At 51.1% G+C, this 27907-nt stretch overlaps 4 protein-coding genes across 10 annotated transcripts; 2 read left to right on the forward strand and 2 right to left on the reverse strand.

Annotated features, from left to right (window-relative positions):
* The first annotated feature begins 189 nt into the window (after window positions 1–189).
* Window positions 190–11539, forward strand: Vwa5b2 (von Willebrand factor A domain containing 5B2). 5 transcript variants are annotated; one of them, XM_076868329.1, is made up of 19 exons: window positions 190–328; window positions 412–582; window positions 2785–3016; window positions 3183–3340; window positions 3874–4005; window positions 4230–4354; window positions 4710–4865; window positions 5383–5493; window positions 5573–5781; window positions 5870–5981; window positions 6498–6683; window positions 7815–7986; window positions 8071–8387; window positions 8780–8969; window positions 9231–9581; window positions 10295–10432; window positions 10525–10629; window positions 10693–10904; window positions 10991–11539. In XM_076868329.1, the coding sequence occupies exons 1-19, from the start codon at window positions 190–192 to the stop codon at window positions 11537–11539; spliced, it is 3765 nt and encodes a 1254-aa protein (XP_076724444.1). The 5 variants fall into 5 exon arrangements, with proteins under 5 accessions (XP_076724444.1, XP_076724445.1, XP_076724442.1 ...); XM_076868330.1 differs by having other exon boundaries at window positions 8074–8387; XM_076868327.1 differs by having other exon boundaries at window positions 2785–3004; window positions 3138–3340; window positions 8074–8387.
* A 363-nt stretch (window positions 11540–11902) lies between these two features.
* On the reverse strand, window positions 11903–17781 carry Alg3 (ALG3 alpha-1,3- mannosyltransferase). 3 transcript variants are annotated; one of them, XM_076867730.1, is made up of 9 exons: window positions 17568–17781; window positions 15198–15297; window positions 14953–15100; window positions 14687–14847; window positions 14102–14222; window positions 13448–13653; window positions 13224–13301; window positions 12273–12416; window positions 11903–12150 (listed from the first exon to the last, which is right to left on the reverse strand). In XM_076867730.1, exons 2-9 carry the CDS (start codon window positions 15269–15271, stop codon window positions 11988–11990), a joined length of 1095 nt encoding a protein of 364 aa, XP_076723845.1. In that variant the 5' UTR covers window positions 15272–15297; window positions 17568–17781; the 3' UTR covers window positions 11903–11987. The 3 variants fall into 3 exon arrangements, with proteins under 3 accessions (XP_076723845.1, XP_076723843.1, XP_076723844.1); XM_076867728.1 differs by lacking the exon at window positions 17568–17781 and adding an exon at window positions 17193–17522; XM_076867729.1 differs by lacking the exon at window positions 17568–17781 and adding an exon at window positions 17230–17402.
* A 356-nt stretch (window positions 17782–18137) lies between these two features.
* Eef1akmt4 (EEF1A lysine methyltransferase 4) lies at window positions 18138–25444 on the forward strand. Its single transcript, XM_076867823.1, has 3 exons — window positions 18138–18337; window positions 23396–23679; window positions 24153–25444. The coding sequence occupies exons 1-3, from the start codon at window positions 18142–18144 to the stop codon at window positions 24438–24440; spliced, it is 768 nt and encodes a 255-aa protein (XP_076723938.1). The 5' UTR covers window positions 18138–18141; the 3' UTR covers window positions 24441–25444.
* On the reverse strand, window positions 25041–27387 carry Camk2n2 (calcium/calmodulin dependent protein kinase II inhibitor 2). The gene is made up of 2 exons (XM_076867824.1): window positions 26964–27387; window positions 25041–26064 (listed from the first exon to the last, which is right to left on the reverse strand). The coding sequence occupies exons 1-2, from the start codon at window positions 27130–27132 to the stop codon at window positions 25994–25996; spliced, it is 240 nt and encodes a 79-aa protein (XP_076723939.1). The 5' UTR covers window positions 27133–27387; the 3' UTR covers window positions 25041–25993.
* Between the last annotated feature and the right edge of the window lie 520 nt (window positions 27388–27907).

Raw genomic sequence — 27907 nt, forward strand, 5'->3', positions numbered from 1 at the left:
CTTCCCTGCCACCTGTCAGCCTGGGAAAAGCCGCGCGTCTCAGCCTTGTGCCCCTTGCAGGCACGCGTCCTAGTGCCTGAGTTCAGCTCTGGAGACTGGCTTTCAGGAGCTCCGGGCGCGGCACACGGGACTTGCGCTGCACACCGGCTTCACGATACCCCGCTCCCTCAGGGCCGACCGGTGGGCACCATGCCCGGCCTCTACTGCCCCTCCAGCTGGACGCCGCTACCCCTCACCGACTCCTGGGTCCGGGCCTGCGCCAACGGACCCTGCCTCAGCCTGCGTGCTCGGCTCACCTACCACAACCCGCAGCCGCAGCCAGTGGACGGTGAGGCCGGGCGCGGGCACGGGGAGGTGGGAGTGGGTGCCGGGCGGGGTCCGACGCCGCCTCCTGCCCTCCCCTCCTGGCAGGCGTGTTCGTGTACCCGCTGGCGGAGGCCGAAGTAGTATCAGGCTTCGAGGCCGAGGCGGCCGGACGGCGCGTCTCCTTCCAGCTGCAGAGCCGGCGCCGTTTGCAGGCTGCCTGCTGCCGCGCGCTGGGCCCGGGGTTGGGGACCTCCACGCCCCGCCGCTGCGCGCAGGGTGAGTCCCGGGCGCCTGCGGCCCGAACTCCTGAACACCAGCGGAAGCTCAGGTTCCTGCTCTCGCTCAGTCTCCCGCCCCTCCCCACCTTCCTCCAGGCGCTTTTTTGTTGTTTTTTAATTCATTGATTCATCCCTTTATCCAACAGTCGTGGACTGGGCACCTGATCTGCTCCAAGTGCTCTGGGAATGTGACCCAGACCTGGGAGACAGACACAACAGGCGGCACAAAGCTGGCTGAGACACCACCCGTCCTTACTACCCAGGTGGCCATAGGCTCTCCAGGGTGTGGCAGAAGAAGCAGACCCGCCCCCAGCTGACCCCCACAGCCGCTCATTTTTTAGATTACATACCTTCTTTGCCAGGGCGGTGTAAACCAGTCAGCTCCTAGATCAAGTGCAAACTTCTCTGCCCAGTAGCCTAGGTCCTCATTCACTACAATCTGTTCCTCTTGCCGCGCTCCTATAGTAGGTACCATAGGCACTGGCCTTACTGACAAGTCCTTTTACACCTCACTGTTCTATCTTCCCATCTTCTAATGAGCACATTTGTACTTGTCCTTTAAGATCCACTCAATCGTCACTCTTGGGAAAACCTGCCCTTACTTCACAAATAATTGATTGCACTCTTCCCTTCCCCCCAGTCTTCCTCCCTTCCTCCCACCTCATTACAGCACTTATTAGGGGGAGTAATTGTCACAGGCTTGCATGTCTTGTCTCCCCCTTTGAAGAATTATCTCCTGAGTTTAGGACTGTGTTTTGGCCATCTCCAAGTCCCAGTATATCACATAGAACCTGGCATAAAGGGGCTCAGTGAGTTCTATGGGAGGAGATGGGAGTCCAGCTCCGGGCTAGGTTCTGTGGCTTGTATGTCATTCTTTCCTTTGTTCATTCATATATTCATTTGACCCCGCCCATGGGATTCACCATCTAGATAAGAAGAGAGAATCCAGTGGTGTTCAGAGTTGGCATAAGCCCTGCAGATAGTTAAAGGCAAGAGTGAGTTCTGGGCTCAGGCCCCAGGAATGTTCCAGAAGGAAGAAGAGCCAGCATTTGACTGAAAGTAGGTTAGGGCTTGGTGGAGTGGAGAGTAGAGGCAATGGTATAAACAAAGGTTTATAAGTAGGTTACACAGGGAATGGTGATAGGATGCCTCAGGTTTGTAGTGATTTACATTTTACAAAGCCCAGGCACTAGTATCACCTTATTCGAATCTGGGAGAGGTATGTAATGTACATTGTTCCTGTCCCCCTTTTATGGGTGATGAAAATGGTAGCAATGGCTACTTACTTGTATTTTGGGTGCTTTTCATACATTATCTCATTTATTCCTCACCACAGTCTTCAAGAGATAGTTATTATGACCCCCATTTTATGGATGAAAACACTGAGGCTCCTAAGATGGTTGTTAGAGGACACAATTAGAAATCACAGACTGAGACTCCAAACCCAAATGCTGTACTCTCTCCACTGTATTAGGTCTCTTTTTCTTCACTTATTCAGCAAGTATTTCTCAAAAGGATGAATATTTATTATTGTGGGGAAGTGAAATAAAGTAGGGCTATAAAGGTGGACGGGGGCAGACTGTGTAGGTGGTATAAGCGTCCAGTAGCAGTGGTGACTACCCCAACAGTCCTCAAATGAACCTACCATCTAAATAAAACATGTGCTCAGCATGCAAATGCGGTTTATTTCCTCTAGTCTAGTTCCAAGCAGATTGCTGTCTTTAAGCTCCTCTCAGGGGGGGGAAAGTCTGGAATTATTTTAATGGGCATGAGGAGTCCCTGATGGTTCATTAGCAGGGGACTTGTGGGTCCTAGATGTAAGGAAAGTGTTGGTCCACAAGGGAGAGTCCTTTAGAAAGATGGTATCCAAAGGAAGCAGGCAGGGCAAAAGAGGCAGATGGTATATTTCCCCCAGGACCTTGAGAGTGGGTATCCCTCCTTCTCATCAGTCCTCCTTTAGCAGTGAGGTCATTGCTCCCTTGCATGATGAAAGCTAGATCCCTCCATGCCCAAACTGCCTCTGCTATCACTGTTCATCTCACGTGTCCATCCTGCATCACTAACGCATTAACACAATCTCCTGTCGACTGTACAAAGTCAACTTTGCGCAGACTCCCTGATTCATTGCCGATCCCACCTCTATTTTCTCCCATTCCCTTCGCTTCCAGCCCCCTCTGATCCCTTTTCTCACTCATCATAGGTCATCTTGTCTTGGATCTGGCCCAGGCCCGGTCCACGTTGGTGCTGCCCACGGGCCTTATCGCTGCAGCTGGCACCATGACAGTGACCCTGTGCAGTAGCCGGGAGCTGCCCTCCAGGCCTGATGGGGTACTGCATGTGGCTCTGCCCACTGTGCTCACCCCACTGGCCCCACCGGGCCCACCAGGGCCCCCCAGGCCTCCGGGGCTCTGTGACGACAGGTTGGGCCTATGGTGATTCTCTTCGTCCCTCCCTCGGCTTCTCTGGGTCTAGTGCGGGTGAGGGGTCTCAGCACGATGCCCCGGGAGATGGATAGGGTGAAGAAGGGTGGGGGCAATCAGTCAGAGGGGCTAGGGGCCTTCATGGTGGCCCAGTGACCCTCCTCATGCTCCCTTCCAGCCCCACAAGCTGTTTCGGGGCAGGCAGCCCTGAGGAGGAAGGGCTGGCCTGGGAGGAGCCACCTGCCCCTCCAGACGTGTTTTCAGGCCCTGCCCGCTGTCCTGCTCCGTATACTTTCTCCTTCGAGATGCTGGTGACTGGGCCATGCCTGCTGGCAGGTGGGTGCATCTGACCTGGCCTGACCCATCCATCCCCCTATAGCAGACTAGGAAATAATTCAAGGCTTAGGGATGGGAGGAACAGAGGACAAAAAGAAGACAGGGACCTAAGCCTTAGGAACCTTCAGTCTGACGGTAGAGCATCCCCTGGCCACTTCTACCCAACCTAGTTTTATCAATGTAGTTTATTTATATCCAACTCAACTCACCAATGGCAAGAGAGAGAGATTTACTATGGGACCAGTCTCAGTGCTGAAGTGGATTTTCTTTGTGCAAGAGATGGAGAAGAATGCTAATTGGCTGGTGTATAATCCTTTCACTAGCTGGGAACAGACCTGAAAACACATGTCCCAGCCCATGGAAATAGATTCTCCCTTGTCCATCAGACCCTATAGATCAGATTCCAAGAGCTGAACTGGACCAGCCATAGTCCCAGCCCACAGCAACTGTCATCAGAGAAGGAGATATCTGTGACCTTAACACTGGTTTGGGGTGAGATGGTCATCACTCCTCCCTGCCTTTCTGTCCCTCAGGCCTGGACAGCCCCTCTCATGCCCTGCGGGCAGATGCCCCCCCTCATGCCAGCTCTGCAGCCACCATCTGTGTCACACTGGCAGAGGGTCACCTATGTGACCGGCCCTTGGAGATCCTGCTATACCCCAGTGGTGAGAGACATGGACCCACAGTGGGCCAGCCCTGACCTCCTTAGGAATAACCTAAGCAGTTTTCAAGTATAAATTTCTGGGCCCCAGGCAGATGGACTGAATCATCTCAGTGAGGGTGGTACAGGGAGGCTGGACCTGCAAGGTCCTCTTAAGACAAGAGGACTGGATAGTTGAGGAGGTCCATGGGCAGGGACTTCCCTGACAGTTATATCCCCTCTTCTCAGAGCCCCATCAACCACACTTGATACTGGAGGCTGGCAGCCTGAGTGCATCAGAATATGAGGCCCAGGTGAGGGCCCGCCGGGATTTCCAGAGGCTGCAGCGAAGGGACAGTGATGGGGACCGGCAGGTATGGCTTCTGGCCTTTACGCTAACTGCACATATGCATGACGAGCAGGCAAGAAGTTGCACCTCGGGAAGGGTGGGGCCTCTTTTTGTCTCAGTCCAGCCCTCTATGGGACAGATGAGTATCATCACAGGAGGACCCACATAAGTCACTCTAGGATATGTCTCAGAGGATGGAGGCCACGTCTGACATAGGCATAGTTCAGCCACCTGCCTTTTCCCCTGACTTTATTCAGATCACTACAAAAAGGCACCCTCTCTAAGTGAATCAGATAGAAACAGGGCCAAGTCCCACTGCCTACCTTGGATAGATCTGCACTAAAACCTGGCCCAGTTTGATTTGGGGCTCCTGCGCTTAGGTGTGGTTCCTGCAGCGACGTTTCCACAAGGACATCTTGCTGAACCCTGTGCTGGTACTGAGTTTCTGCCCGGATCTGAGCTCCAGGCCTGGACACCTGGGCACAGCTACCAGGGAGCTTCTCTTTCTGTTGGATGGCAGCAGTGCAGCACACAAGGCTTGTGGGGATTGTGCAGCAGCCCTGGGCTTGGGTGGGGCAGCAGTCTGAGGTGGACTGGAGGCAGGCTCTCAATGCTGGGAGTTGCCTTGTTGCTTAAAACATCAACTTCGGGAAAGAACCTGACAGAAACTCCTTAGAAATAGATCCCTTAGAGAGTGATCCTTTCCCAAATGTCCTCCTCCCCGGCACCAGTCTCTTTTTCTCTTATACAAATATTTGTCTCTTCTGGATTTGAAGAGCTTCTCTCCTGTACAGTCACATTGAGACCTGATCATAGAGACCCAGGTTTCACACATGTCTGCAGAGTCCCATATATAAATGTATCTCACATACATTCAGAGGCTGCCTCACACTCCCAAGGTCCCACAGTCTCACACACTCAGGCCTCTCCTAGGTGACTTCATCCAGACCTCATTTTAATCATGGCCTGGAGAAGGCAAGCATTTTGGAGTTCCTTGTTCTCTTCCAGTGCCTGTAGGACCTGCCTCATGCTGCCCTCTCTGGCCTTCTCCAGGATGCCATTGTTTTGGCTATGAAGTCCCTCCCAACTCAGACACTTGTCAACCTGGCCATGTTTGGGACTTCGGTGCAGCCACTCTTCCCAGAGAGCCGGTCTTGCAGCGATGTGAGTGTGGTCCAGGGATTTGTGGCCCTTACAGAGATGTTTCAGGCCAACCCAGCCCAGCCTTGCCTTCTCCCTCCAGGACACTGTGCAGCTGATCTGTGAGAGTATTGAGACCCTGCAGGCTGGGAGTGGTCCCCCAGATATACTGGCTGCACTGGACTGGGCCTTGGGGCAGCCCCAGCAGAAGGCCCATCCTCGCCAGCTATTCCTGCTCACTGCTGCCTCGCCCATGGCTGTCACTACTCACCAAACCCTGGAGCTCATGAGGTGGCACAGAGGGGCAGCCAGGTATGGAGTGGGCAGAGCCAGGTGCCTAAGATTGATCCCTCTCCCCAAAAGGCTTCTGAAGGTCATAGCTGCTCCCCTTCCCTGTCAGGTGCTTCTCCTTTGGGCTGGGGCCTGATTGCCACCAGCTGCTCCAGGGTCTGTCTGCCCTCAGCAGAGGCCAGGCCTACTTCCTGAGGCCTGGAGAGAGGCTGCAGCCCATGGTGAGTTTGAGCCTGGATCCTGTTCTATATTTTTAGAAATCCTCCTAAATTATACATCAAATCTGAAATAGAACCTAGTCAGGCCATGGGGTCTCTTGGAACCCTCACTAGGACTTCTCCCTACTCTAAACCTTTCTCTCCTTGAGGAGATGCCAGCCAGGAGAAGAACTGTTGGTACTGCTGTGGGATGCTGTGGAAGATGAAAGATATGCGGACACAGCATCTGACTATCCCCCAAATCTTACTCAGTTTTGTTTTGCGTCTGAGCCTTATCCTCACGAAGTCTTGATTCATCCATGTGGCAAAGCTCAGGCCGGCAGAAAGATCAAGCCCCCAAGATTAAGCTCTCAGTCCCCTTGCTTGCTTCTACCCCCATTACTTCTCCTGACCCCAGACTAACTCTGTTCTCCATCAGCCCAGAGTTAGACATAAGGGCAGCTGGGGAAAGGCAGCCTGCCTGAACTCTCTGGATGTGACACTCCTTTCTGATTTCCTCCCTCTGGTCCCTCCCCACAGCTGGTACAGGCTCTACGGAAGGCACTGGAGCCTGCTTTGAGTGACATTTCTGTGGACTGGTTTGTGCCTGATGCCGTGGAGGCTCTCCTGACTCCCAGGGAAATCCCAGCACTCTACCCTGGGGACCAGCTGCTTGGTTACTGCTCACTCTTCAGGGTGGATGGCTTCCGGCCCCACCCTCCAGGGGTAGGCCTGGGCTAGGTGTGATAGATGGACCTGGGTGGCTGAAGTCCCTGCATCTCTTCAAATTCCTTATTCCCTTTCCTATCTCTCTCTCTGCCAAGCTCCCCTACTGTTCCCTAGGGCCCCAAAGAGATCACATTGGGATCTCCAAGGTAACTACATCTTGCCCCCCTCATGAGGTCTTCCACTGCCTTATAAAATCTTGCCCTTAGTTTTCACCAGAAGTCATTAAAACACAAAGCCACCAAAAAACTCCAGCATTTGCTGCGAGGTTTATGTTAAAACTTGCTCATTACTTCAAACAGTGCCTTACAGAAAGCATCATTTGGGAGCTGGGATGTAGCTCAGTGACAGAGTGCTTGCCTAGCATGCATGAGGTCCTGGGTTTGATGCCCAGCACCACAAAAATAAAATAAAACCCACATCTAAACACTCAGTGACAGATGAGCTTAGTGTAGGTGCAATCTCAAATCCCAGCTCTGCCACTGGCTAGCCGCTTGATTTGGGCAAGTCACTTAACTTCTTTGTGCCCATTTCGTCCTATGTAAATTAAGTTTTTCATAAGTACAATGCCCTTAGCATGATACTTAAAACATAATAGGAATGTGAGGAAAAGTAGGTTCTTTTTTTTTTTTTTTTTTTTTTTACAAAAAAAACGGTCTCTTTCTTCAGAACTAAACATGCTTCCTCCTTTTTTGACTATGAGAGTTATATAATGGTTTTTGTTGTTGTAACAGAATTGAACCCTCAGGGGTACTTAACCACTGACCCACATCCCCAACCCTTTTTTATTTTTTTGAGACAGGGTTTGCTAAGTTGCTTAGGGCTTCACTAGGTTGCTGAAGCTTGCTCTGAACTTGAAATCTTTCTGTCTCAACCTCCCAAGTTACTGGAATTACAGGTGTGTGCTTCTATGCCCAACTACAGTTTGCTTTTTTGCCTGGCTGCCAGGAAGCTCAAGACAAACCTGAAGTTCAACTCCTCAGCAGCTCTATTAATCCTTATGGTTAACATGTTTCCTTCTTCCTTAGTACTGGGTTTTTATTTCTTGCTGTGAACCATCTTAAAATCCCACTTGGAAAGAGGTAGTATATAGCTACAATCAATTTTTTTCTTCAATGCTATTCTCCATAGGGCCAAGAGCCTGGATGGCAGAGCTTGGGTGGTTCTGTGTTCCCATCCCCAGAGGAGGCACCATCTGTTGCCAGCCCTGGCACTGAGCCCACTGGCACCTCAGAGCCACTGGAAACACGCACTGTGTCAGCAGAGCTGTCCAGTCCATGGGCTGCTGGGGACTCAGATCAGAGTGAGTACTCTAGTGTATGTGTATGGCTGTGTAAGAGAGGACAATGGGAAATGTCAGGGCTAGGGCCCATTCTCCTGCCTCCAGCAGGTACTGATGCTCTGACAGACCCAGTCACAGATCCTGGACCCAATCCGTCCAATGACACAGCCATATGGCGCCGCATCTTCCAGTCTTCATACATCCGGGAACAGTATGTGCTTACCCACTGCTCTGCCAGCCCTGAGCCAGGCCCGGGTTCCACAGGCAGCAGTGAGTCTCCTGGCTCCCAGGGCCCTGGCTCCCCAGAGGGCTATTTTCCCTTGGATCCTCCCTCTCAGCAGGGCTGCCGCAGCCTGGCCTGGGGAGAATCTATAGGCTCCCGTTCCTGCCCCCTGCCTGCACCACCACAGACTCCATTCAAGGTGAGATCCAGCCCACATTCAACCATCATGTATCCAGCATTTATTTACCACCTGTTGTGTGCCAGACATTATGCAATGTTTATCAAGTCTAGATAGATAAATGGCTAAATTTATAATGACGATACCATGCAATAATCAGTGATGAATATAGGGGCTCCAAATCAGGATGGCTAATTCTGTCAGAGGGAGTCAGAAAAGTAAAAGCCATGTCTGGAATAAGTAGAAGAAGTTAACTAGGCAAAGAAGGGGACATAAACAAAAACAGATAAGCAACAACCTGAAGTGGGCAATAGGGAGTAGAGTGAGATGACAAGGGGCATGTAGCCCACATGTATTTTTGAAGGCTAGGGATTCTGCAGCCCCTGACCAGTGGCCCCACATCTCTCATGCAGGCAGGAGCTCTGAGTGCTGAGGTGCTGGGCCGTAGGCATAGAGCAGCTCTGGCTGGCCGAAGTCTCTCATCTCCACCAGGCCGGGCAAACCCAGTCCCTTGCCGACCCCGGCAACCTTCTCTGGGTGCAGTACCAGATGTGCCAGGCCCTGAGTCAGGCCAACAGCTTGGGCAGGGCCTGGACGACTCAGGTAAGGGCTGGAAATGGAGCTGGGTTCTCTAATATCAAGGAGGCTTGGGGAGGGCTGGGGATGTGGCTCAAGCGGTAGCACGCTCGTCTGGCATGCATGCGGCCCGGGTTCGATCCTCAGCACCACATACAAAGATGTTGTGTCCGCTGAAAAAACTAAAAAATAAATATTATAAAAAATAAATATAAAAAAAAAAGAGGCTTGGGGACATGGACCCCAGGGCACTACACTGCCAATATCCCTGCCATCTTTTCTCCCTAGGAAACCTGCTCTCCCCAGCCCCCATGGACTGGGACATGTTGATGGAACCACCCTTCTTGTTCACAGCTGTGCCCCCAAATAGGGAACCAACCCCTCCAGCAGTACCAGTGCCTCCCCAGGCTCCACGTTGCCATGTGGTGATCCGGGGCCTGTATGGGGAGCAACCAATGTGCTGGGAGGTGGGTGTTGGGCTGGAGACACTGTGGGGACCTGGGGATGCCTCAAAGCCTCCATCAACTGCTCTAAGAGAAGCTGCTTGGGACCAAGCACTTCACCGACTGACAGCAGCCTCAGTGGTCCGAGACAATGAACAGCTAGCACTCCGAGGAGCTGAGACCACAGCTGACCGGGGTGAGTTGCTAGTGGCCCAGTTGGAGCCCAAGGGCATGGGACAGAAAGCAGCAGAGGTATGTCTCTGTTAGATCACTCTTTTCCTCACTTTGCTCATAAAGGATTCAGGTGGCTTGAGATTAGAAATCAAGCAGGACAATGGGAAAAAATGAAAATAAAGGGAGCCAAGAATTAGGTTATATTAACGATGTATACCATGAAGTTGTATATCCATAAAAGCATGGGACCCAAGTCTGATAAGCTTCCTAGCTGCCAATACAGAGGAAAATGATTTTGTAATAATTATCAGTGCCTGCAACACAGAAACAAATCTTTGTCATTCTGAAAATGACTATTACAATTAGTTAAAATTCTAGTTCCTTGATTGCACCAGCCACACTTGAAGTGCTTGGAAGTCACATGTGACGAGTGGCTACCATATTGGATAGTGCAGACAGAAAATTTCCATTCCCTCAGAAAATTCTTTTGGACACTGTGAAATGAGTGGAGGAAAGAGTACCCGGCAATGTTCCTTTGGTGGTGTCTAAACTGTTGAGTTTCTGGGTAGCTAGGGGTTCCTAGCTCTGCTTGTCATAGCTGGTTCTAGGCCTGAGAAGGGCACTTTACTACTCTGTTTAAAAGTAGACAGAGGGAGAAGATGTGGGGAACATGGTTTTTCTATGTAGCCCTCTGTAGAGGGTGGGAATTCAGCATGCTGCTCCTTGGATTCACAGGCCACGCCCGAAGGTCCTGGCTTCGAGCCCTTCAGACAAGCAAGGTCAGTTGTGCTCCCTCCTGTTTCACCTGCCCAGTAGCTGTGGATGCTACTACTAGGGAGGTCCTGCCCGGAGTCCTGCAGGTGCGGAGCTCAGGTAGGAGTCCTCCCTTGGTGATCTCTTAGGTACAGTTCTCACCTAACTACCTGTGCAGACAAACCTGATTCCTGTCTCCTATGCCCCTGCAGAATCAGCTGAACCCCCAGGCACTTACGTCTCTCAGGGCCATCTAGATGCAACTTCTCTGCCCACTGCAGCCCACCCTAAAGGTATAGCACAAATGAGGGGAAAGGGTAGCTCAAGGCTGAGGGACTACCAGTTGACACTGGCTGGCCCCACCACAAAAATTCAGGGAGGCTCTCTGGTAGGCACCTGGGACCTGGACCAAAATGACAACTCCAAGTCAGCTTTGGGGGAGCCAACAACTCCCACTGGAGGTCCTCACCACCTGCCCTATCAGCCTTCCTCAAGGCTCAGTCTGGGCCGCCGACGGAGACTCTGTAGTCCCAAGGCTGGCCAGGCCAATGGAGGCAACAGTGGAGGCATCGACCACGACTACCTGCCCTTGGTGAGGACTCGGGAGGTGGAGGGCAGTGTCACCAGAGCTAGAGTGATGTCTCAGCTCACTTCTCCCCCCACCTCCTCTCTCCTCAGGTGCGGCTACAAGAAGCACCAGGCTCCTTCCGTCTGGATGCACCCTTCTGTGCTGCTGTGCATATTCCCCAGGAGCGCCTGTGTCGTGCTTCACCCTTTGCTGCGCACCGTGCCAGCCTCAGCCCCACCTCTGCCTCATCTCCCTGGGCACTACTGGGCCCTAGTGTTGGCCAGGGTGACAGTGCCACAGCCTCTTGTAGCCCGTCCCCCAGCTCAGGCTCAGAGGGTCCAGGCCAGGCAGACAGTGGGCGAGGTTCAGATACCGAGGCTTCGGAAGGGGCGGAAGGGATAGGAGGCTCAGATCTTCGGGATCGCACCTGGGCCACAGCTGTGGCACTTGCGTGGCTGGAGCACCGCTGTGCGGCTGCCTTCAGTGAATGGGAACTGACAGCAGCCAAGGCAGATTGCTGGCTGCGGGCCCAGCAACTGCCTGATGGTCTTGAGCTGGCCGCCCTCAAGGCTGCAGCCAGGGGACTCTTCCTGCTGCTACGCCACTGGGACCAGAACCTGCAGCTGCACCTGCTATGCTACAGCCCAGCAAATGTGTGAGGGCCGCCCTCCACTGGGACTGGTGTCCCCAACATACTCAATTCACTGCCGCCCAGGCCGGCTGCTCGGTGCTGGGAAGAGGTAGGCTGGTGTCAGCCTGTCCTCCACTGCTTCTCATTCCCTCCCTAGAAATCCTCTTACCCTCACAAAAAGTGCCTGCCAGTGCTCTCTCCTTCTCCTCCCACCCTGTGCCCCTTTCTCTGTGTAGCACAGGGGAAGGAGAGAGAGCCACAGTCCCCAAATCCTATACAATAAAGTGCCTCTTAGGACTGCCTGAGTAAGCTCTTTATCTGCTGGGTGCATACCCCTCACAGCCTGGTCCAGGTACCAGCTACTCCTATCTCCATGTAGGCTGCACAGAAGTCGACTTGGAAAGGTTTATTTGAAAGGGCACAGAGTCCATTCCACCCAGGGTCCTGAGAGTGGACTGGAAGGAAAGGGGTAGATTTCAGTGGGCTTTCTTGATGTGCTGGATGTTCTTGGGGAAAGGCTGTGGGCCCAGCCAGAGCTGCAGCAGGATGACAGCATGGCATATGTGCAGGGCAGCAGAGCTGCAGGATGTAGATGGGTATGTATTCCAGGAGAGCTCGATGAGCCCCAGCACCAGCAACCTAGAGATCAGAAACAGGCCCCAGGTTTTGGTCCAGTTTCAAGACCAACAGTCCTTTGACTTCTCATGCCCTAGACACATCCCCTAGCCCTTCCCACTCCCCCAGGCTGTCCCAGCCAGTACCTGAGCAGGTGTGTGAGCCAGTGTGCAGGCATGGCCCACAGGAGGTAGGGCAGTGTGTGGAAATACCAGACATAGAATTGGTAGTGGAGAGAGCGGCTGAAGCAGATACCAATGAAGTTGGAGGTGAAGAGGGTAGAAACAATCTGTATGTGATGGTCAAGGCCAAGGGCAAGAATAGAAGGTACAGGAGTTGGGGGGAGGGGGTGTCCCCAACAGGGCAAAAGTTTTGGGGTCAGAAAGCCCCCTGGTTCTGCCATTCCTAGATGCATACCCTGGGCAAATTTCTCAACTTCTCTGGACCTGTTCCTTAATCTAACAGGGAGATGGTAATACCTAGGACCATAAAGCCTAGTGAGTTTGAATCTTTCACTAGCTATGTGATGCTACTTAACCTTTTAAAGCCTTTATTCTGCGTTTTAGAAAATGAAGATAATAAGAGTGTCTCCTTATCTCTTGTGAGCTTCAAATGTTTGAATGTATATACATCTTAGGATACCAGGCAGGGAGTGTGTACACTATCACAGAAGCTCAATATTTAGAATTAAGAATAAACTGTCAGGTGCAATGGCACATGTTTGTAATCCCAGCTGCTCAGGAGGCTGAGACAGGAGGATCATGAGTTCAAAGTCAATCTCAGCAACTTAGTTGAGGCCCTAGGTAACTCAATGAGACCCTGCATCTAAATAAAATATAAAAGAGGGCTGGAGATGTGGCTCAGTGGTAAAGTGGCCCTGGGTTCAATCCCTGGTACCCAGAAACAAAACGAAACAAAAGAATAAACTAAGCTTTGATAAGTAAAGTGCTCAGTACAGTGTTTGGTACAGAAGAGGAGCTCTATGAATGGGTTCCCCTTCACTCCCCCAGGTTATCAGCCATCTGAGGTCAACAGACCTGAGACCCCACCTTGCACCTGAAGAGTACAAGACTTACCTTTCCATTATTTAAAGGATATGATTGGGTGTGAGGGGCTGGGGTGGAACCTTCCTTTTGGAGGGATCCTTCAGCAGCGACAGGATACTTTCCCCAGTCCTGAGGAGAAGTCATTCAGACATTTATCAAGCTTCCATCATGGGCCAAACTCTAGACTCATCCCCACGAGTTTAACATCTCCCCAAGTAGCTCCTAAAGCTCAGGCCTTTCCCCCAACCCTGTCCATCGCACTGCCTGTTTCTTACCTGTGCCATCTGCAGAGGGCAAATAGCAAGAGCAGGGTGAGGTGGGCAGCCAACAGGGCCAGGTGGAAAGCTCTATGCAGGAATAGGGCCTCAGGGAGGAAGCGCCAGTTTACTGTCCAGCGGAAGAGAAATTGGCGGCCAAGATCAAAGGAGCGGGATAGATAGCCAATGGGGTTCTCCAGCAGGAAAGGGAGCCCCAGCACCACCTGAGAATGAGTATGATGTCAGAAGAGCTGCCAAGGCTTACCCCAGCCTCCAATATAATCAATGAGGGGAGTGGGAGTGGATGGAGGTCTCAGAGGTTCCCTAATTTCTATCAGGAGTAGTAAAAAATCCATCCTCCACAACCACCTCAGATTAGAGCCTGGCACCAAAGAGGCTCTGATCTGAGCTTCTTTGCAGGTAATAACAGGAAATAATCCTAACCTGATGCTTTAAGGTTAGGATTAACCAACTCACAAGTAGACAGAACTGGAAAGCCTCTCAGAGGCCAACTACTTCAACAGTCTTATTTTAGAGTTAAGGAAACTAAAGCTGTCCATCTCAGAATCAACTCCCAAACCCTGTCTCTCAGTTTGAGAAAGTCTCAAGTAACAGAAGAAGGTCAGATTAATGGCCTCCTCATCCATAAGGGGAAGGGTGAAGAAGGGATACCTGAAGGACAGCACAGATGCCCAGCTTGGGGAGGGCACCACGGAAACCAAACTGCGTAAGGAGAAGGAACAGTAAACCAGGGGCAAAGAGTAGCACATTCATCTTCACGGAGACCGCCAGGCTGAAGTGGGCAGGGGAGAGGAAAGGTGAAGATCAGTTCCAAAACTCTTTATCCTGCCTGAAGATGTACCACCATCATCACAGCAATTCCTGGCCTCCTACCAGCAAGCTTCAGGATGAGGTCCTCACTCAGAACTGCTGAGGGAGGGTTAGGTAGCTTGGGAGGAGGCTGGAGGAAGGGGACAGGTATGTAGTCCCTCTGTCCAAACTGAATGAGCACAAACTGATGTATTTAGAAGTTCAAGGACCAACCCCAACACTGGATGAAGAGAAAGAGGGGAAGAGGGCTATACGTGGGAAGGGACATGGAAGATAGAAGCTTTCTAGACTTGCTTGTGGAGCCCCGAGTGACCTACGTTATCTGTTCACACCCTTATTCCTTCTGCTACATTGGGGAGAAAATTGGGGAGAAAGAGTTGGTAATGCAGAAAGTGAGAGAAGGGGCCTGAGTGGAGGGGTGTCAACCTGAAACAGCAGCAGCCCCAGCCCCAGCGCTGGGCCAGGAAGAGGTTGATACTGAGGAAAAGCAGCGCCATGGCCACTGGGTCATTGAAGAGCCGCAGCACGAAGATGGAGTGGACCCGGTAAGAAGCGCAGCACATGAAGAAAAAGACGAAGGGAGGTACCTGAGGGATGGGCACGTTGGGGAATAAGGTCAATTCCCCCAATCTGAGCCATCCCCATAACCCACCATCCCAGGTTGGGGCCCTCTGATTCTAGCATGAACTCACCTTACAAGTCTGGTGGTAGATTAAGAAAACGAGTAGCAAAGTCACCAGGTAAAGCACAGCAAAGATATTCTGTGCCATGCGGATATCAGTGCCCTGGCCAGTGGCATAGTATAGTCCCATAAAGATGTACACAAAGCCAGCTGGGTAGCTGGAAGATGAAGGGGAATGTGAGACTAGGTCAGGCTAATCAGCCTGATACCCAGCTAGCCCTTCACATTCTCCCTCAACCTCCTATAATAACTCACACAAGAGGTCCAGTGTCACCCTGCAGTTGTGTATAGTCATAAGTGCCATTGATGACGCCTTCCACTTGGGCCATGTAGGCCTTCCAGTCAATCTCTGTGTCTGGAAGAGGATAAAATGGTCTGGTTAATTTTGAATCCAGAATTTGCCTGCCCCATAACACCAGGCCTCCAGAACATCAAAGCAGAGTTCCAGCTCATTCCCAGGACTTCCATCTCCACTCCTTATCTAACTGCCTGCTCTCTGGGTGAACTCAAGCATCTCAAACTATGTGTCTATTATTGAACTCATGATCTTTCTTCCCACTCCAAATCTGCTCTCTTTCTTGGGTTTCATTAATAGAACAACCAACCTCCTACCTGCCCAGGTCATGAAGCTGGAATACATCTTTGATACATTTTCCTCCTTCATTCTAACCCTTGGTCAACAAATTCTGTTTTTTCATCCTAAAGATCTCTAGTAGTTCATCTTTCTCTGATACTACATAGTCAATTTTGGGTCTAACATAATCTGTAGCCTCAACAACACAATAGTATCCTAATTAGGCTCCTGGTTTCTACTTTCACTCCACTACAATGCATATTCTACCCTGCCCAAAACAGTTTTCTCAAAATAAAAATCATTATGAGGTCTCTCTACTTAAAAACCCTTCAGTGATTTCCCAAGGCTCTAAAGATAAAGATCAATCTCTATTATTCCCATTTTTTAGAAAAGGAATCTAAAAGTTAATTAGGTTAAACGACTAACTTAAGAATTAGAAAGGATAGAGTTGGGGGCCCCAAGTTTTTAACCACCATGCTGTCTCCTTACAACACTGTTAAATTTCTTTATGATCTGATCTCGACTTGTACAATCTGCTCTCTCATTACTATTCAAATCAGTTTCGACACTGCAGCTCTAAAAAAAATAAGTTCTTCAAAGGAATCATTCTCTGTTTTGACTGGAGGTTTTTGGTACAAGATCCTCTCTGCCATCCCCTTCCTTCCTTATTCTTTCCTTATCTGGCTAGTTCTTACATACCTTTCAAGAGGGGCTCTATGAAACTTTCCCCTACTCCTGGTGTCTGGCCCTCCTAAGTCATTGCTGCCCTTCCCCACCCACCATCAGGGATTGAACCCAGAGGTGTTTAACCACTGAGCCACATTCCCAGCCCTTTAAAAAAAATTATTTTATTTTGATACAGGATCTCCCTAAGTTGCTGAGGCTGGCTTTGGACTTGCAATCCTCCAGCCTCAGCTGCTGAGCCACTGGGATTACAGGTAAGTGCCCCTGGGCCTGAACCCTCCTAAATTCTTATAACACTCTGTCTTATTACTATCAAGATGAATATGATACATCATAATTGCCTACTAACATCTTAGTTCAGACCCATATGCCCAAGTCATAAATACATCTCTCTTATTCACCACTGTACTTGTGGCACATAACATAATGTTAGGTAATTTAAAAAAAAAGAGAAGAAAACATAATGTTAGACATATGACAAGCACTCAATATGTTCTCAATGAAAAAGTCCTTAACAAGAAACAGAGGTGCCTCAAGCTCAGAGTCTAGATTCAGCCTGGAAAGAACAACTAATAATGCCTAACAGATTCAAGTGGTCACAAAATGCCACCATAGAGAAGGAACTTCGAAGACCTCAGAATTTAAATGGTTGATAACGTCAAGATCCGGGAAGGGAAGTGACGTGTCCAAGTTACAAAGACAAGCAGCAGTAGCATCACACTAACTCTGACCCAGAACTGACTTCCAGGCTGCTTTTTTTCCTTAGCCTGGCAGGCTGTATGATCAGGGTAGAAAGCCAACCTTTAGGGTTGCCCCTCGCAGGATTAAGGTCACCCTGCCTGTGGAGCAAGTTTGGGGCTCCGATAAAGGATATGATTCTGCAGATGATGAATGAGTGGCTCTAGAGGTTACTTTTGAGTCCAGGTCTAGGACCCACTTTAGGGTAGGGGTTCGGGTCTCCCTCCCTCCCCCCTCCATTTCGGCGCACTCACATGCTACCCTGTGAATGACCCAGAAGGTGATGCCCACCTCTGCCAGGCAGAGGCAGGAGGCCACCCGCAGCGTGTAGCGCGGCTCCCAAAGCAATAAGCTCCGCTCTTGCCAGGCGCGTTGTAGCCATTGTCCGCAGACTCCCGCCGGCTGGGCCGCGGAACCCGCCCGGCTGCGTTTCCGCAGCCCAGCCGCCATGTTGACGGTGCGCCTCTCTAGTTGGTCCACCACCCCGGAAATCCAACCCTTCGACACTTCAGTTCCGTTCCTCTTCTCCGGGTCTAACACCAAACTTAGCGCTGATCCAAATAGCCAGAATACTTTACTACACTAAAATTTGTTTCTTTCATATCTGTCTCCTCCGGCGGAATACACACCTCGAAATAGCAGGAACAAAGTTTTACTCCTCAGTATATACCCAGTCCTGGGCACACATGCTCTAATACAGAACAAATGTCTGCTCCGAAAAACAACAGTTCTGTTCCTCGCAAGCCAAGCATTCCACTTCCCCTATGCTGGGAATACTTGTGTTCATGCTGTAGGCCAAAGTCGGTCTGCACCCATCCCGCTTCCCTTCTGAGCCTTCTAGGTGCTCAAGAACTGCTTGGGAAGAAGTGAATTTTCAGTTTGTTTTCAGTTACTAATGGAAGGAGCCGTTCAAACTGAAACATAAGAGGGCAGTGGTGAGCCTGAGAAGTCTGGCGCTATAAGTGTGGCCCGCGAAGGCGACTAAGCAGTACAGCCGGAGGACTCCGAAAGTAGACGATGATTCGGTTTTCCCAGCCGGAGGATTCTTCAAAGAGCGCTTAGCAGAAGACGGAAGTTCCACGTGTTTGTGTTGAGCAACTGCAGGTGGTGGGCGGAGACACAAGTGCCCCGCCCACCACATCCCACTCTCCGGATTGGCTGCGTAGGTCGGGTACTGGGGAGTGCCTGGGGAGTGCCTAGAGCATGGCCTCTCCCGGGACCCCGGCACCCGGGCCGGAGTTACCCGAGCAGAACTTCGAGTACTGCGAGGTCCAGTACTGGGACCAGCGCTACCGAGGCGCGGCGGACTCTGCGCCCTACGAGTGGTTCGGGGACTTCTCCTCCTTCCGTTCCCTCCTAGAGCCTGAGCTGCGGCCGGAGGACCGTATCCTTGTGCTAGGTGGGTATCCCCAGAGCAGTCCCGGCCAGGAGATCAGGCTGCATCAGGCCTGATCTGACCTCTTCCGCTTTCTCCTTGTCTCTTTGCCCCTCTCATTGGACCCCAGTGGGAAGCTAAGATCCAGTACCTCCGAATCCAGCTGTAGTTAGCCAGGGCAAACAGGAGTGATCCTGGACCCTGTTCCGGACTCTTGGGTAACCTCTGGCCCAGGAGAAGGCAGAGGACCTAGTTCAAGTCCCAATACAAATTGGCAGTATAGCTTAGGACAAGTAATGAATCCGTTGTGAGCGTCAGTTTCATTTTTAGAAATGGGACTAGGATTTCATACGAGATAATACAAATGCAGTCATCTCGAGCACTTTGCTTAGCGCTTTTCTTTTTGCGCCAGTTGGCACCAGGAGCCATTGATACCTAGAGGGAGTTAGCACTCTCCAAACCCTGACTGAAACTTTGTCCTATGCTCAGTGTGAAGTGAAGGTAAAAACAGCGCCCTCTGAGATCGAAGTGGAGATTGCGGCCAAGATTGGTGTGATTTCCTGTGGAAAAGAGGTGCTGGGATGCAAAGTAGGGCTCTGAGAGGTCCAGTTTCCCCACTAGGGGTTCTCTCCCTCTGTCAGCCTTGGAGGCACATAGTGAAGCTTGAATGAGCAAAGGTTTTCCTACCAATTATAGTTTTTATTTTTCATCGTCAAAGTCTTTGTAAGTGAAATATTTGATACCTGTAATACCATGTATATGTAAGATATGAATAATAAATCTGATGCGTGTGTGTGCACTTAGGACTAGAAAGAAGTATAACCTAGTGGTGAGGAATTTGGGTTCTGGCCAGGTGCAGTGTGATCCCAGTGAATCCGGAGGCTGAGGCAGAAGGATTGCAAGTTTGGTGCCAGCCTCTGCAATTTAGTGAGAATCTCAGCAATTTAGCAAGTTCCTGTCTCAAAATAAAAATAAAAGTTGTTAGGGATGTACTCCATAGTAAAGTGCCCCTGAGTTCCCTCCCAGTACAAAAAAAGAACTTGGACTGTGGATTGTGGGAGTTGCTAATCATGTTTGGAATTTTGGCTCATCTAATTCTGGCTGTGTGTTGTCATCAAAGTACTTAAATTTCTGTACCTCCATTTTCCCAGCCTCTAAAAAATGAGTACTTAAATATTGATTTTCTAAGGTGATTGAATGAATGTGAAAGGGCAAGGCCTGGCACAATAAGCCTCATGTATATTTAAGATTTTCTGTGTAATTCCTCCCAAAACCCCTTCTCCCAGAGATAAATGTTCATGAATTTTGTGATTGTAAACTAAATGATTTATGTATAGATTTACCATAGAGCTATTTTTTAAAGATGTAGTGTGCATCAAAATAACCTGGAAAGCTGGACCCCCACCCTGAGATTCTAATTCCAGGGAGGGTTCTAGGAATCTATTTTCCTTCCTTCCTTCCTTCCTTCCTTCCTTCCTTCCTTCCTTCCTTCCTTCCTTTTCCTCTCTTTTCTTTTCTTTCTTTTTTTTTTGTACCAGGGATTGAACCCAGGGATGCTTAACCACTGGGCCACATCTCCAGCCCTTTTTATGTTTATTTAGAGACAGGGTCTCACTGAGTTGCTTAGGGCCTCACTATGTTGCTGATACTGGCTTTGAACTCATGATTCTCTTGCCTCTGCCTCCCAAGCTGAGGAATCTATTTTCAAGAAGCCCCACAGCTGATTCTTATGCTGGCGGTTGGCAGAGTAACTCTGCCTTAAAATCTGCTTGACTGAGAGGTAGCCTTTTCTGGATAGGAGGGGTGAAAAGTCTAAAAATCAAAAGCAAAGAGTTTTCAGAAAGGATCTCCAAAGATTTAACAATAGGACTCTCGACATGGGGTGTACCATATGTTACATGCCACCACCTTAACAAACATAAGGTATCTGGTAGATGCCATGGAACATGCTGGGTCCTTTCTGACTTATTTAATCATTCCCTAAAGGTAAGTTAAAAGTATTAAGAGTCTTATTCAGAACATGGCTGGATGGTAAATATTTTAAACTTTGCAGTCTCTGTTACAGCTACTCAGTTTTGCTATTGTACTGTACAAACACATACATAAGAATAGCCATGCTCTAATAAAACTTTATTTACAAAAGGAGATGGTGAGCTGGAGTTGGCAACCACTGCTATGGGTCATTGCTATGGGTTTCTCAGGAGCAATTTCTCATCCTGAGATGAGAATCATGTCCAAGTCATTTGTTAGATAAGAGCTCCCAGAAGATATTGGTGAGAAATTGGGGTAACAAAAGGGAAGAAGCCAAGCAAAATTATGATGTCAGGCAAAGTTTCCCTAAGTGTAATTTCAGCCTGAAGAATCACAGATGCAAACTTCAATGCAAACATATATCACAACCTAGGGACATAGAAAAATTGCTTAAAGGATTCCGAGGAGATCCGATCAGAGTATTGACAGTGTCTACCACTATCATGCAGCAAGGTGAAGTAGGGTACACTCTGACTCCAGAGCTTCTAGTTCTGCTGCTGCACCACACAGATGGGTGAGAAACATCTAGCATTCTGTTGAAACTGATCCAGTGACTACATTGTGAATTATAGCTTAATGGTCTTATTGATAAAGATGAAATGTCACTACTGAAGGTGAGTGGGCCTCTCAAAACTTGAAGGTAGTTGAGCATTGTGATTTAAGAGCTCTGGCTCTGGAGTGAGGCAGGTCTGGGTCCAAATTAGAACTCAACATCTGACTGTAGTCTTGGGGTATGTTCCTTATCCACGTTTCTCAATTTCCCCATCTAGAAAATGGGAATGTTAATATAATAGTATCTTCTATATGGATCTATTGTGAAAATAAACAGACAATTCTTATGAAATGGTTAGCATAGTACCTGGTTTTCAATTTCAGTTACTGGCTAATAATCATTGTTATTATTGAACCATGCTTGTGTGTGTGCATGTGTGTTTGTGCATGTGTACATATGCACACATACCCAGACATGTTGAGGACCAAACTCAGGGCCTCGTGCATGCTAGGAAAGCACTCTACCACTGAGCTATACCCCTAGCCCTCATTATTATTGAAAATGAAAGTCAGAGAGACAGTTTATCCATGAATGTTCAGAGATCCCAACTGAAGTCTTATGTGTCTGGTCCCTATAAGTAGACTGTTCTCATGGCAGGTGAATGCGTATGGATGGCTGTCTCTGCTTTACTGTCAGTATACTTCTCAGATTTTTCCACCTTTGCTTGGTTCCATATCCTTTAGGAATCTTCTGATCATAATTTGGCTTCTAGTTTCCTATAGAGAGAAGGGACTGACCAAAGAATTCAACTGTCCAATTCCAACGATGGCTATTTTTTGTTATTAATGAATTGGCATTCAGGTTTACATCTCAGACTCTTAGTGTTGGGTTAGCATCCTCATAGCTTTGGATCCACATATGATGTGTTCTTGGATTTGGGTCAGTTCTCCAGGGCTTTGCTTCCCTAAGGCCCCATTTAGGAGGCAGTGTTCTTTCCAATCCCTTTCTTAGTTGTGGACCCAAATCACTGAGGCAGAAATCACTGCTTTGTAAGTGTGAAAGTTTTCTTAAAAGATGCCATCCAGTGCTTGCAGGTCCAACATGGGGAAGCATGTGTTAGGCTTTACCAGGCAAGATAGCACTCTCCCTGAGCCCCAGGGCCTGAGGAGGAGCATGGGAAGGGACTGCTGAGGACTGGTGAACTGCTTCTGGATGCTCTGTCTAGGTGCCAAGCTCTGCTAGATTAGGGATATCTCAACAATTGATCCTGTGATCCTCTTAGGGAACCAAATGAGGGTTAAAATGAGACTAATTCTAAGACCCAATATCCCCTACATGGGACTGCCAAGAGCTATCATCCTGTCCCATTCTCAGCCTGAGACTGGCCACAGGATGGCCTGGCAGAGACCACTGGATATTTTAAAGTAGTCATGTCCACTGTGATATAAATCCACATCTACTCTAAGCTCTACCCTTCTCTAACCATTCCTCTTTGAGATTGTATTCTAAGCATTTCCCATCAGTGTTGTGATTCTCCCCCGCTCCCAAGATACTGCTTGTTAGCTCCCCTGAAATTGTTGGCTAATCCACCTAGGGTGGGATCAGGGTTTCTTTGTGCTCCCACAGCCTGTCCCTATTGAAATACTTATTGTATTATGTGACAGTTGCCTGCTTCCATGTTTTTCCTTTCCACCAGAGCATGAGTTTCTTGAAGGAAGGCACTCTTATTCATCAACAGAGACCAATATGTAGTATTCAATATGTACATGAGGGGCTGGGGTTGTGGCTCAGTGGTAGAGTGCTTGCCTGGCATGTGTGAGGCACTGAGTTTGATTCTCAGCACCACATTAAAAAAATAAATAAAATAAAGCTATTGTGTCCACCTACAGCTAAATTTTTTTTAATAATATGTACATGAAAAATTATAAGAGATCAACCCTGCTGTGTGTCCCCACCTAGTTTACCCTTCACTTACCAATTCTGCCATGGAAATCAAAGTAATATAATAACTCCTATCACGAAACCTTCCCAGGGTAGATATCTTCCAAGATCCTCTAAAAGGTAGGGATTAGAATGATACTGAGATTACAGTCCTAATAATGCCAGTATTATTACCATCCTGAGTTTGAGGAAACTGAAATTCAACAAGTCAAATGATTTTTTCCATGGCTGTGTGGTTAGGGATATCAGAATCCAGACCCTTGAATTCCTAAGCATGGACCTCCTTCAGCTATTCAACAGATGTTTTAGTTCTTAAATTAGTGAGTTGCATCCTTTGTGTAGCCTATTGGCTGTTATCATCATTTTTCTGAATAAGAAATCCAAGTTATTGGTATTGAAACAACTTGCCCTAGTTCACACAGCCAGGGATGATAGAGCCAGGGTTTATGCTGAGGTCTGCATGATTCCAAAGTTTATGTGTTTTCTGAACACTTCTGCCTTTCCTTTAGTACTAGAAGATTTGGACTGAGAGAAAATGTGGGGCCACGATGAATAACAGGGAAGGTGAGAACCAAAACTAACCTAGCTCTTTTGCCACCCACTCCATCCCACACCAGGTTGCGGGAACAGTGCTCTGAGCTACGAACTGTTCCTTGGAGGCTTTCCTGATGTGACCAGTGTGGATTACTCATCAGTAGTGGTGGCTGCCATGCAGGCTCGCTATGCCCATATACCCAGGCTGCGTTGGGAGACCATGGATGTGCGGATGCTTGCCTTCCCTAGTGGCTCCTTTGATGTGGTGCTTGAGAAGGGCACACTGGATGCCCTGCTGGCTGGGGAACAGGATCCCTGGACCATATCATCTGAAGGTATCCACATTGTGGACCAGGTGCTCAGTGAGGTGAGGAATCAGCAAGAGAGGAGGGCAGATTAAGAGGTGGGGATGAGAGGATGGAAAGAACTCAAAAGCTAGAGGTCTGGTTTGTAGCAGGTGGTGGATCACCCTCAGAAGAATAGTTCTCTAAAGAATGGGAGTGTTAAGCTGGATCAAGATTAGAAGGGGCTTGAGTGATTAAGCTTACAAAGGTCAATGTTTGGCTACTAGATTGCATCAGGGGCAAGTTCCAGACAGGTGATACAGACTGAGGTGAACAGCTGATAGGAAAGCCATGCCTCCTGAACTCCCATGCTCCTATTTTGATCGCAGCCCTGCTTTCATGAAATGGCAAGGAGCAGAGAATGTGGCTTACTCTTTGCCATGGAAAGTTTGAGCTACTGGATGGAGGGTAATACCTGAGGTTTGACTGGGGCAGTACTGACCTTTGAGAACTTGGAGATGACTCATCACCGATGGCTTCTCTGTCTGCCTTGCAGGTGAGCCGGGTGCTGGTCCCTGGGGGCCGGTTCATCTCAATGACCTCTGCAGCCCCCCACTTTCGGACCAGACACTATGCCCAAGCCCGATATGGCTGGTCCTTGAGGCATGCAACCTACGGCAGCGGTTTCCACTACCACTTCTACCTCATGCACAAGGGTGGGGAGCTCAGTGTGGCCCAGCTGGCCCTAGGAGCCCAGATCCTGTCACCTCCCAGCCCTCCCACCTCACCCTGCTTCTTCCAAGACTCAGATCATGAAGACTTTCTCAGTGCCATTCAGCTGTGAGGCCAGAGGCATTGTCCTCCAGCTTTCCCTGGGCTTCTCAGGAATTCCTCACTCAGGATTGGGGTTGTTTCAAAGGTGCTCACATTCCAGAGGTCTCATGTGCAAGAGAGAGGTTGTGAGAACAAGCCCATGTGAGCCAATTCAGCCCTGCTCCAACTAGGTACCCAGGTCCTAGATTTCTGGCTTCTTTCTTATGTTCCTTTGAACTCTACTTCGTTCCCCATAAACTTCTCCACCATACCGGACCACCAGTAATTCATCCCCTGGGGTAAATTTTAACAGCCCTTCTGTACAACAGCTGGCCTAACAGGCCCCCTTCCAACTTGCATTTGTGTACAGGAGATAGCAGACTTTGAATATAGATTGCTTTATGCTTCCAACCCCAGCTCCAGCCCCAACACTGCTTACCTGTCCTGCTTAGACTGTTCATGTAACTGAGGAGGCCACATGGTAACCATGTTCCCAGCTCAGGCTGGCCTGCCTGTATTCCCTTGGCAACCCTCCCCTACCAGCAACTTTGCACCTGAGATTACCAAGTATTTGCCTCCCTCCCATTTTGGCCCCGCTCCTGAGCAGACTGAAGCAGTGGCCACACACGCACACAGGGAGGTCTGTGTTTATTCACACACTCCTGATACAGTGAGGATGGAGGAACATTTTACAAAGGACACCCCTGGGTTGAGGACATCTCCAGGTCCACAGGTGTCATCCAGAGGTGCAGAGCAGTCCCATTTGGGTTCCCAGGGGTAGAACGAAAGGATCCAAGGTAAAATCAGATCTGGGCCCTTACAAGGTGATACCTTGGGGGAAAGGGGTCTGCCTGAGAACCTCCTGGAGTGAGGCTTTGGCAGACTGACCATATGATTGGTTACCATGTTGGGGGCTTGTCCCAACCCAGCCTCAACACCCGTCCTATCTGCCAGGCGCAGAAGAGCATGGCGGAGGCTATGGGGGAGGGCATGAACCATGAGCGGAGCCAGTAAACAAAGAATCGGATATAAAAATACAAATGTGCTGAGGAAGTTCCTTAGAAAGAGGCTGGGGTCACGCCAGACTGGGGTGAGGATTAGGAACTGCCCAGAGGGCTGGGCTCAGGTGGGTGGGAAGCTCATGCAAATACGCAGCCAAACATCCCTGGCCACGCGCGGTCCGACACCGGCAGCCACCCGGTCTGCAGACCAAACTGGCCGGAGGGGGGGCGGGGCAGGGGAGCCGTGCGGGAGGGGGCGGGCCGGGGAATGGGGGCCGCGGGTCTCTGTCCGTTCCGGTGTGCGGGGTGGGGCTGCGGCCCGAGGTTCTAAAGTGCATGAGCGCAGCGGCGGGCTCCGAGCGGGTCCGCGCCGCCGCTACCACCGCCGCCGTGGTGCTGAAGCGGACAGCTCCGGAGTGCCTGGCAGCGGCGACAGAGACACTGACCCAGCGGCGGCGCAGACCTGCAGCCCCCGCCCGCGGGCTCCTGGGCCGGGGCTGGGGGCGCCGGCAGCCGCATCGCCGGCCCGCGCTCCTGGCCGCTGCGGGGCTGGGCCCGGAGCCCGCCGCCGGAGCCAGCGCGTCTACACTCCGGACGGCGGCTTCTCCCCCATCCCCTTCAGCACGTCGTCTATCCGGTCATCCTCGATCACCACTGCGCAGGGAGAAAGCGCGTCAGCCGCGCGGCCTCGGGGGGCGGCGGCGAGAATGGGCCCCGTGTCCTCGCGCCCCGCGTAGCTACTGTCCCCCGGCCCAGAGACGCCCCCTCGGAACCCGGTGCCACCGAGCCTTCCCCATCCAAACATTCCTGCCTCCCTCCAGGCTACCAAGCCTCTCTCCCACAGACCCCCTTCCCTCCCTATGTTGGAACGCCCCTCTTCCAAAAGCGCTGGCAATTATGCCTCCCAGTGCGAACCCTCCCGCCACCTGAGCCTTCCTTAATCTGAGCTGATCAGAGATATCTCTAGCTCATAGAACCTCCCTTTTCAACCCTCAGTTCAACAGAACCCCTTCCTCAAATGGGGCTCAAACGGAACATGCAGCTAATCCGACCCTCTCCCTCACCTAAACCTCTTGCTACTTGAACCCCTCTTCCGATCCTGGGACCAACAAAGTCCCCCTCCCCATGCAAACAACCAGGACAACAGAACCCCTGGCCTTTCTGCCCTCCAGTCGGACGACCCTCTGGACCTGAAGGTTCTTCGTAGCATCCACCGACTGAGCATTTGATCCCAAAGAATTGGCCCACCATTCTGTTCCCACTTCCAAGCAGCCCCAAATGCCCAGACCGGCCCCTCCCCCTCGCCCAGGTGCCAGGGCTCTGCTTCCAGAGGTGGCGAGCACCGATCGAATCCGGGGCACTGTGTTCCCGGGAGAGGAGAAGAGGGGGACAACACTGCAGCAGGGACCCTCCCCCCACAACCCGGGCCGAAGAGCGGCTGGCTGCGCTGGTCTGCGGCAGGAGCTGCGGCTACTCGGCGGGGAACGGCAGCCTGGGGGCGCCCAGCGGAGGGTTTCTGGGTCAGGCGGCGACTCCGAGCCGGGGCCGCGTACCTCGCTTGGCTCGGCCGATCTGGCCCAGCTTGGGGGGTCGCTTGGCCTGGTTGCCCGCGAAGAAGGAGTTGGTGTCCTGCAGGCGGCAGCTGAAGGAGAGGTCGGAGCCCTCGGGGTCTGCGCCGAAGCGGCCCATCTTGTCCTCGCTGTAGGGTAGGATCTCGGACATGGCGGGCGCGGGGTGGGCGCGGGGCGGGCGCGGGACTGCAGCGGGGCGCGGGCGGCGGGCTAGCTGCCGGACCGGCCCTAGCTCAGTAGGGGAGCCGGCGGAAGGATGAAGTCATGCAGCATCCGGGACTGCGGAGCCAAGCGGGGCCTCCTCCCCCGCGCCTCCGCCTCCCGGGCCGCTGGGCAGGCGGCGGCGGCGGCGGCGGGGACCGGGCGGGGGCGGGGGCAGTGAGCTGGGGGGCGGGGGTGGCGGCGGCGGCGAGAGCGGAATGACGATGAGCGCCCGACTGCGGCAGAGAACGGCGGGCGGGGCGCGGTGGAGGCGGGGCGGGCACCGGCCAAGAGAAAGAGGCGGGGCCGAGGGGCCGGAGCGCGCCCAGCTATCCCCGAAAAGGAGGGAGCAGCAGTGGGAGGTTCCCGCACAGTGGCGGGGAATGGCCCGCAGTGGGTCTGAAAGAACTGTACAGACCAACGCTGGGAAGAGCTGGCGGGGAGGGGCGGGACCAGAGAGAAATTGGGAGCGAGCCTGGCACTTAGAGAGACAGGGGGAGGGTCCGACACCAAGGCTCAAAAGGCTGTGCAAAGGAGACTGAGCAGGGGTGCAAAAGCTGGCGCGGCCCTTCGGGGCCTGAAAACAGCAGCAAGGCAATCAACCCAAAGAGCGGACCACAGAACCGCGGCGGCAGGAAGCTCTGGGTACGGGTGAAGAGTGGAAAAGATAAATCCACAGGAGCGCGGGAAGAGCTCAGGCCTGTGGGTGGTGCCCTCGTGGTTGG

The sequence above is a fragment of the Callospermophilus lateralis genome, chromosome 10 (assembly GCF_048772815.1).
Source record: "Callospermophilus lateralis isolate mCalLat2 chromosome 10, mCalLat2.hap1, whole genome shotgun sequence".
NCBI classification, from domain to species: Eukaryota; Metazoa; Chordata; class Mammalia; order Rodentia; family Sciuridae; genus Callospermophilus; species Callospermophilus lateralis.

Bases quoted from the DNA above. Each gene is read 5' to 3' on its own strand.
- Vwa5b2 (XM_076868327.1), top strand. From the start codon at position 190: ATGCCCGGCCTCTACTGCCCCTCCAGCTGGACGCCGCTACCCCTCACC. The intron at 5,782-5,869 runs GTATGGAGTGGG...CTTCCCTGTCAG, and splicing joins TGGCACAGAGGGGCAGCCAG to GTGCTTCTCCTTTGGGCTGG. The intron at 7,987-8,073 runs GTGAGTACTCTA...TGCCTCCAGCAG, and splicing joins TGCTGGGGACTCAGATCAGA to GTACTGATGCTCTGACAGAC.
- Alg3 (XM_076867728.1), bottom strand. From the start codon at position 17,388: ATGGCGGCTGGGCTGCGGAAACGCAGCCGGGCGGGTTCCGCGGCCCAG. The intron at 14,848-14,952 runs GTGAGTTCATGC...CCCATCCCTCAG, and splicing joins TCTACCACCAGACTTGTAAG to GTACCTCCCTTCGTCTTTTT. The intron at 13,302-13,447 runs GTAAGAAACAGG...ACTTCTCCTCAG, and splicing joins GCCCTCTGCAGATGGCACAG to GACTGGGGAAAGTATCCTGT.
- Eef1akmt4 (XM_076867823.1), top strand. From the start codon at position 18,142: ATGGCCTCTCCCGGGACCCCGGCACCCGGGCCGGAGTTACCCGAGCAG. The intron at 18,338-23,395 runs GTGGGTATCCCC...ATCCCACACCAG, and splicing joins GGACCGTATCCTTGTGCTAG to GTTGCGGGAACAGTGCTCTG. The intron at 23,680-24,152 runs GTGAGGAATCAG...TCTGCCTTGCAG, and splicing joins TGGACCAGGTGCTCAGTGAG to GTGAGCCGGGTGCTGGTCCC.
- Camk2n2 (XM_076867824.1), bottom strand. From the start codon at position 27,132: ATGTCCGAGATCCTACCCTACAGCGAGGACAAGATGGGCCGCTTCGGC. The intron at 26,065-26,963 runs GTACGCGGCCCC...CTCCCTGCGCAG, and splicing joins GATCGGCCGAGCCAAGCGAG to TGGTGATCGAGGATGACCGG.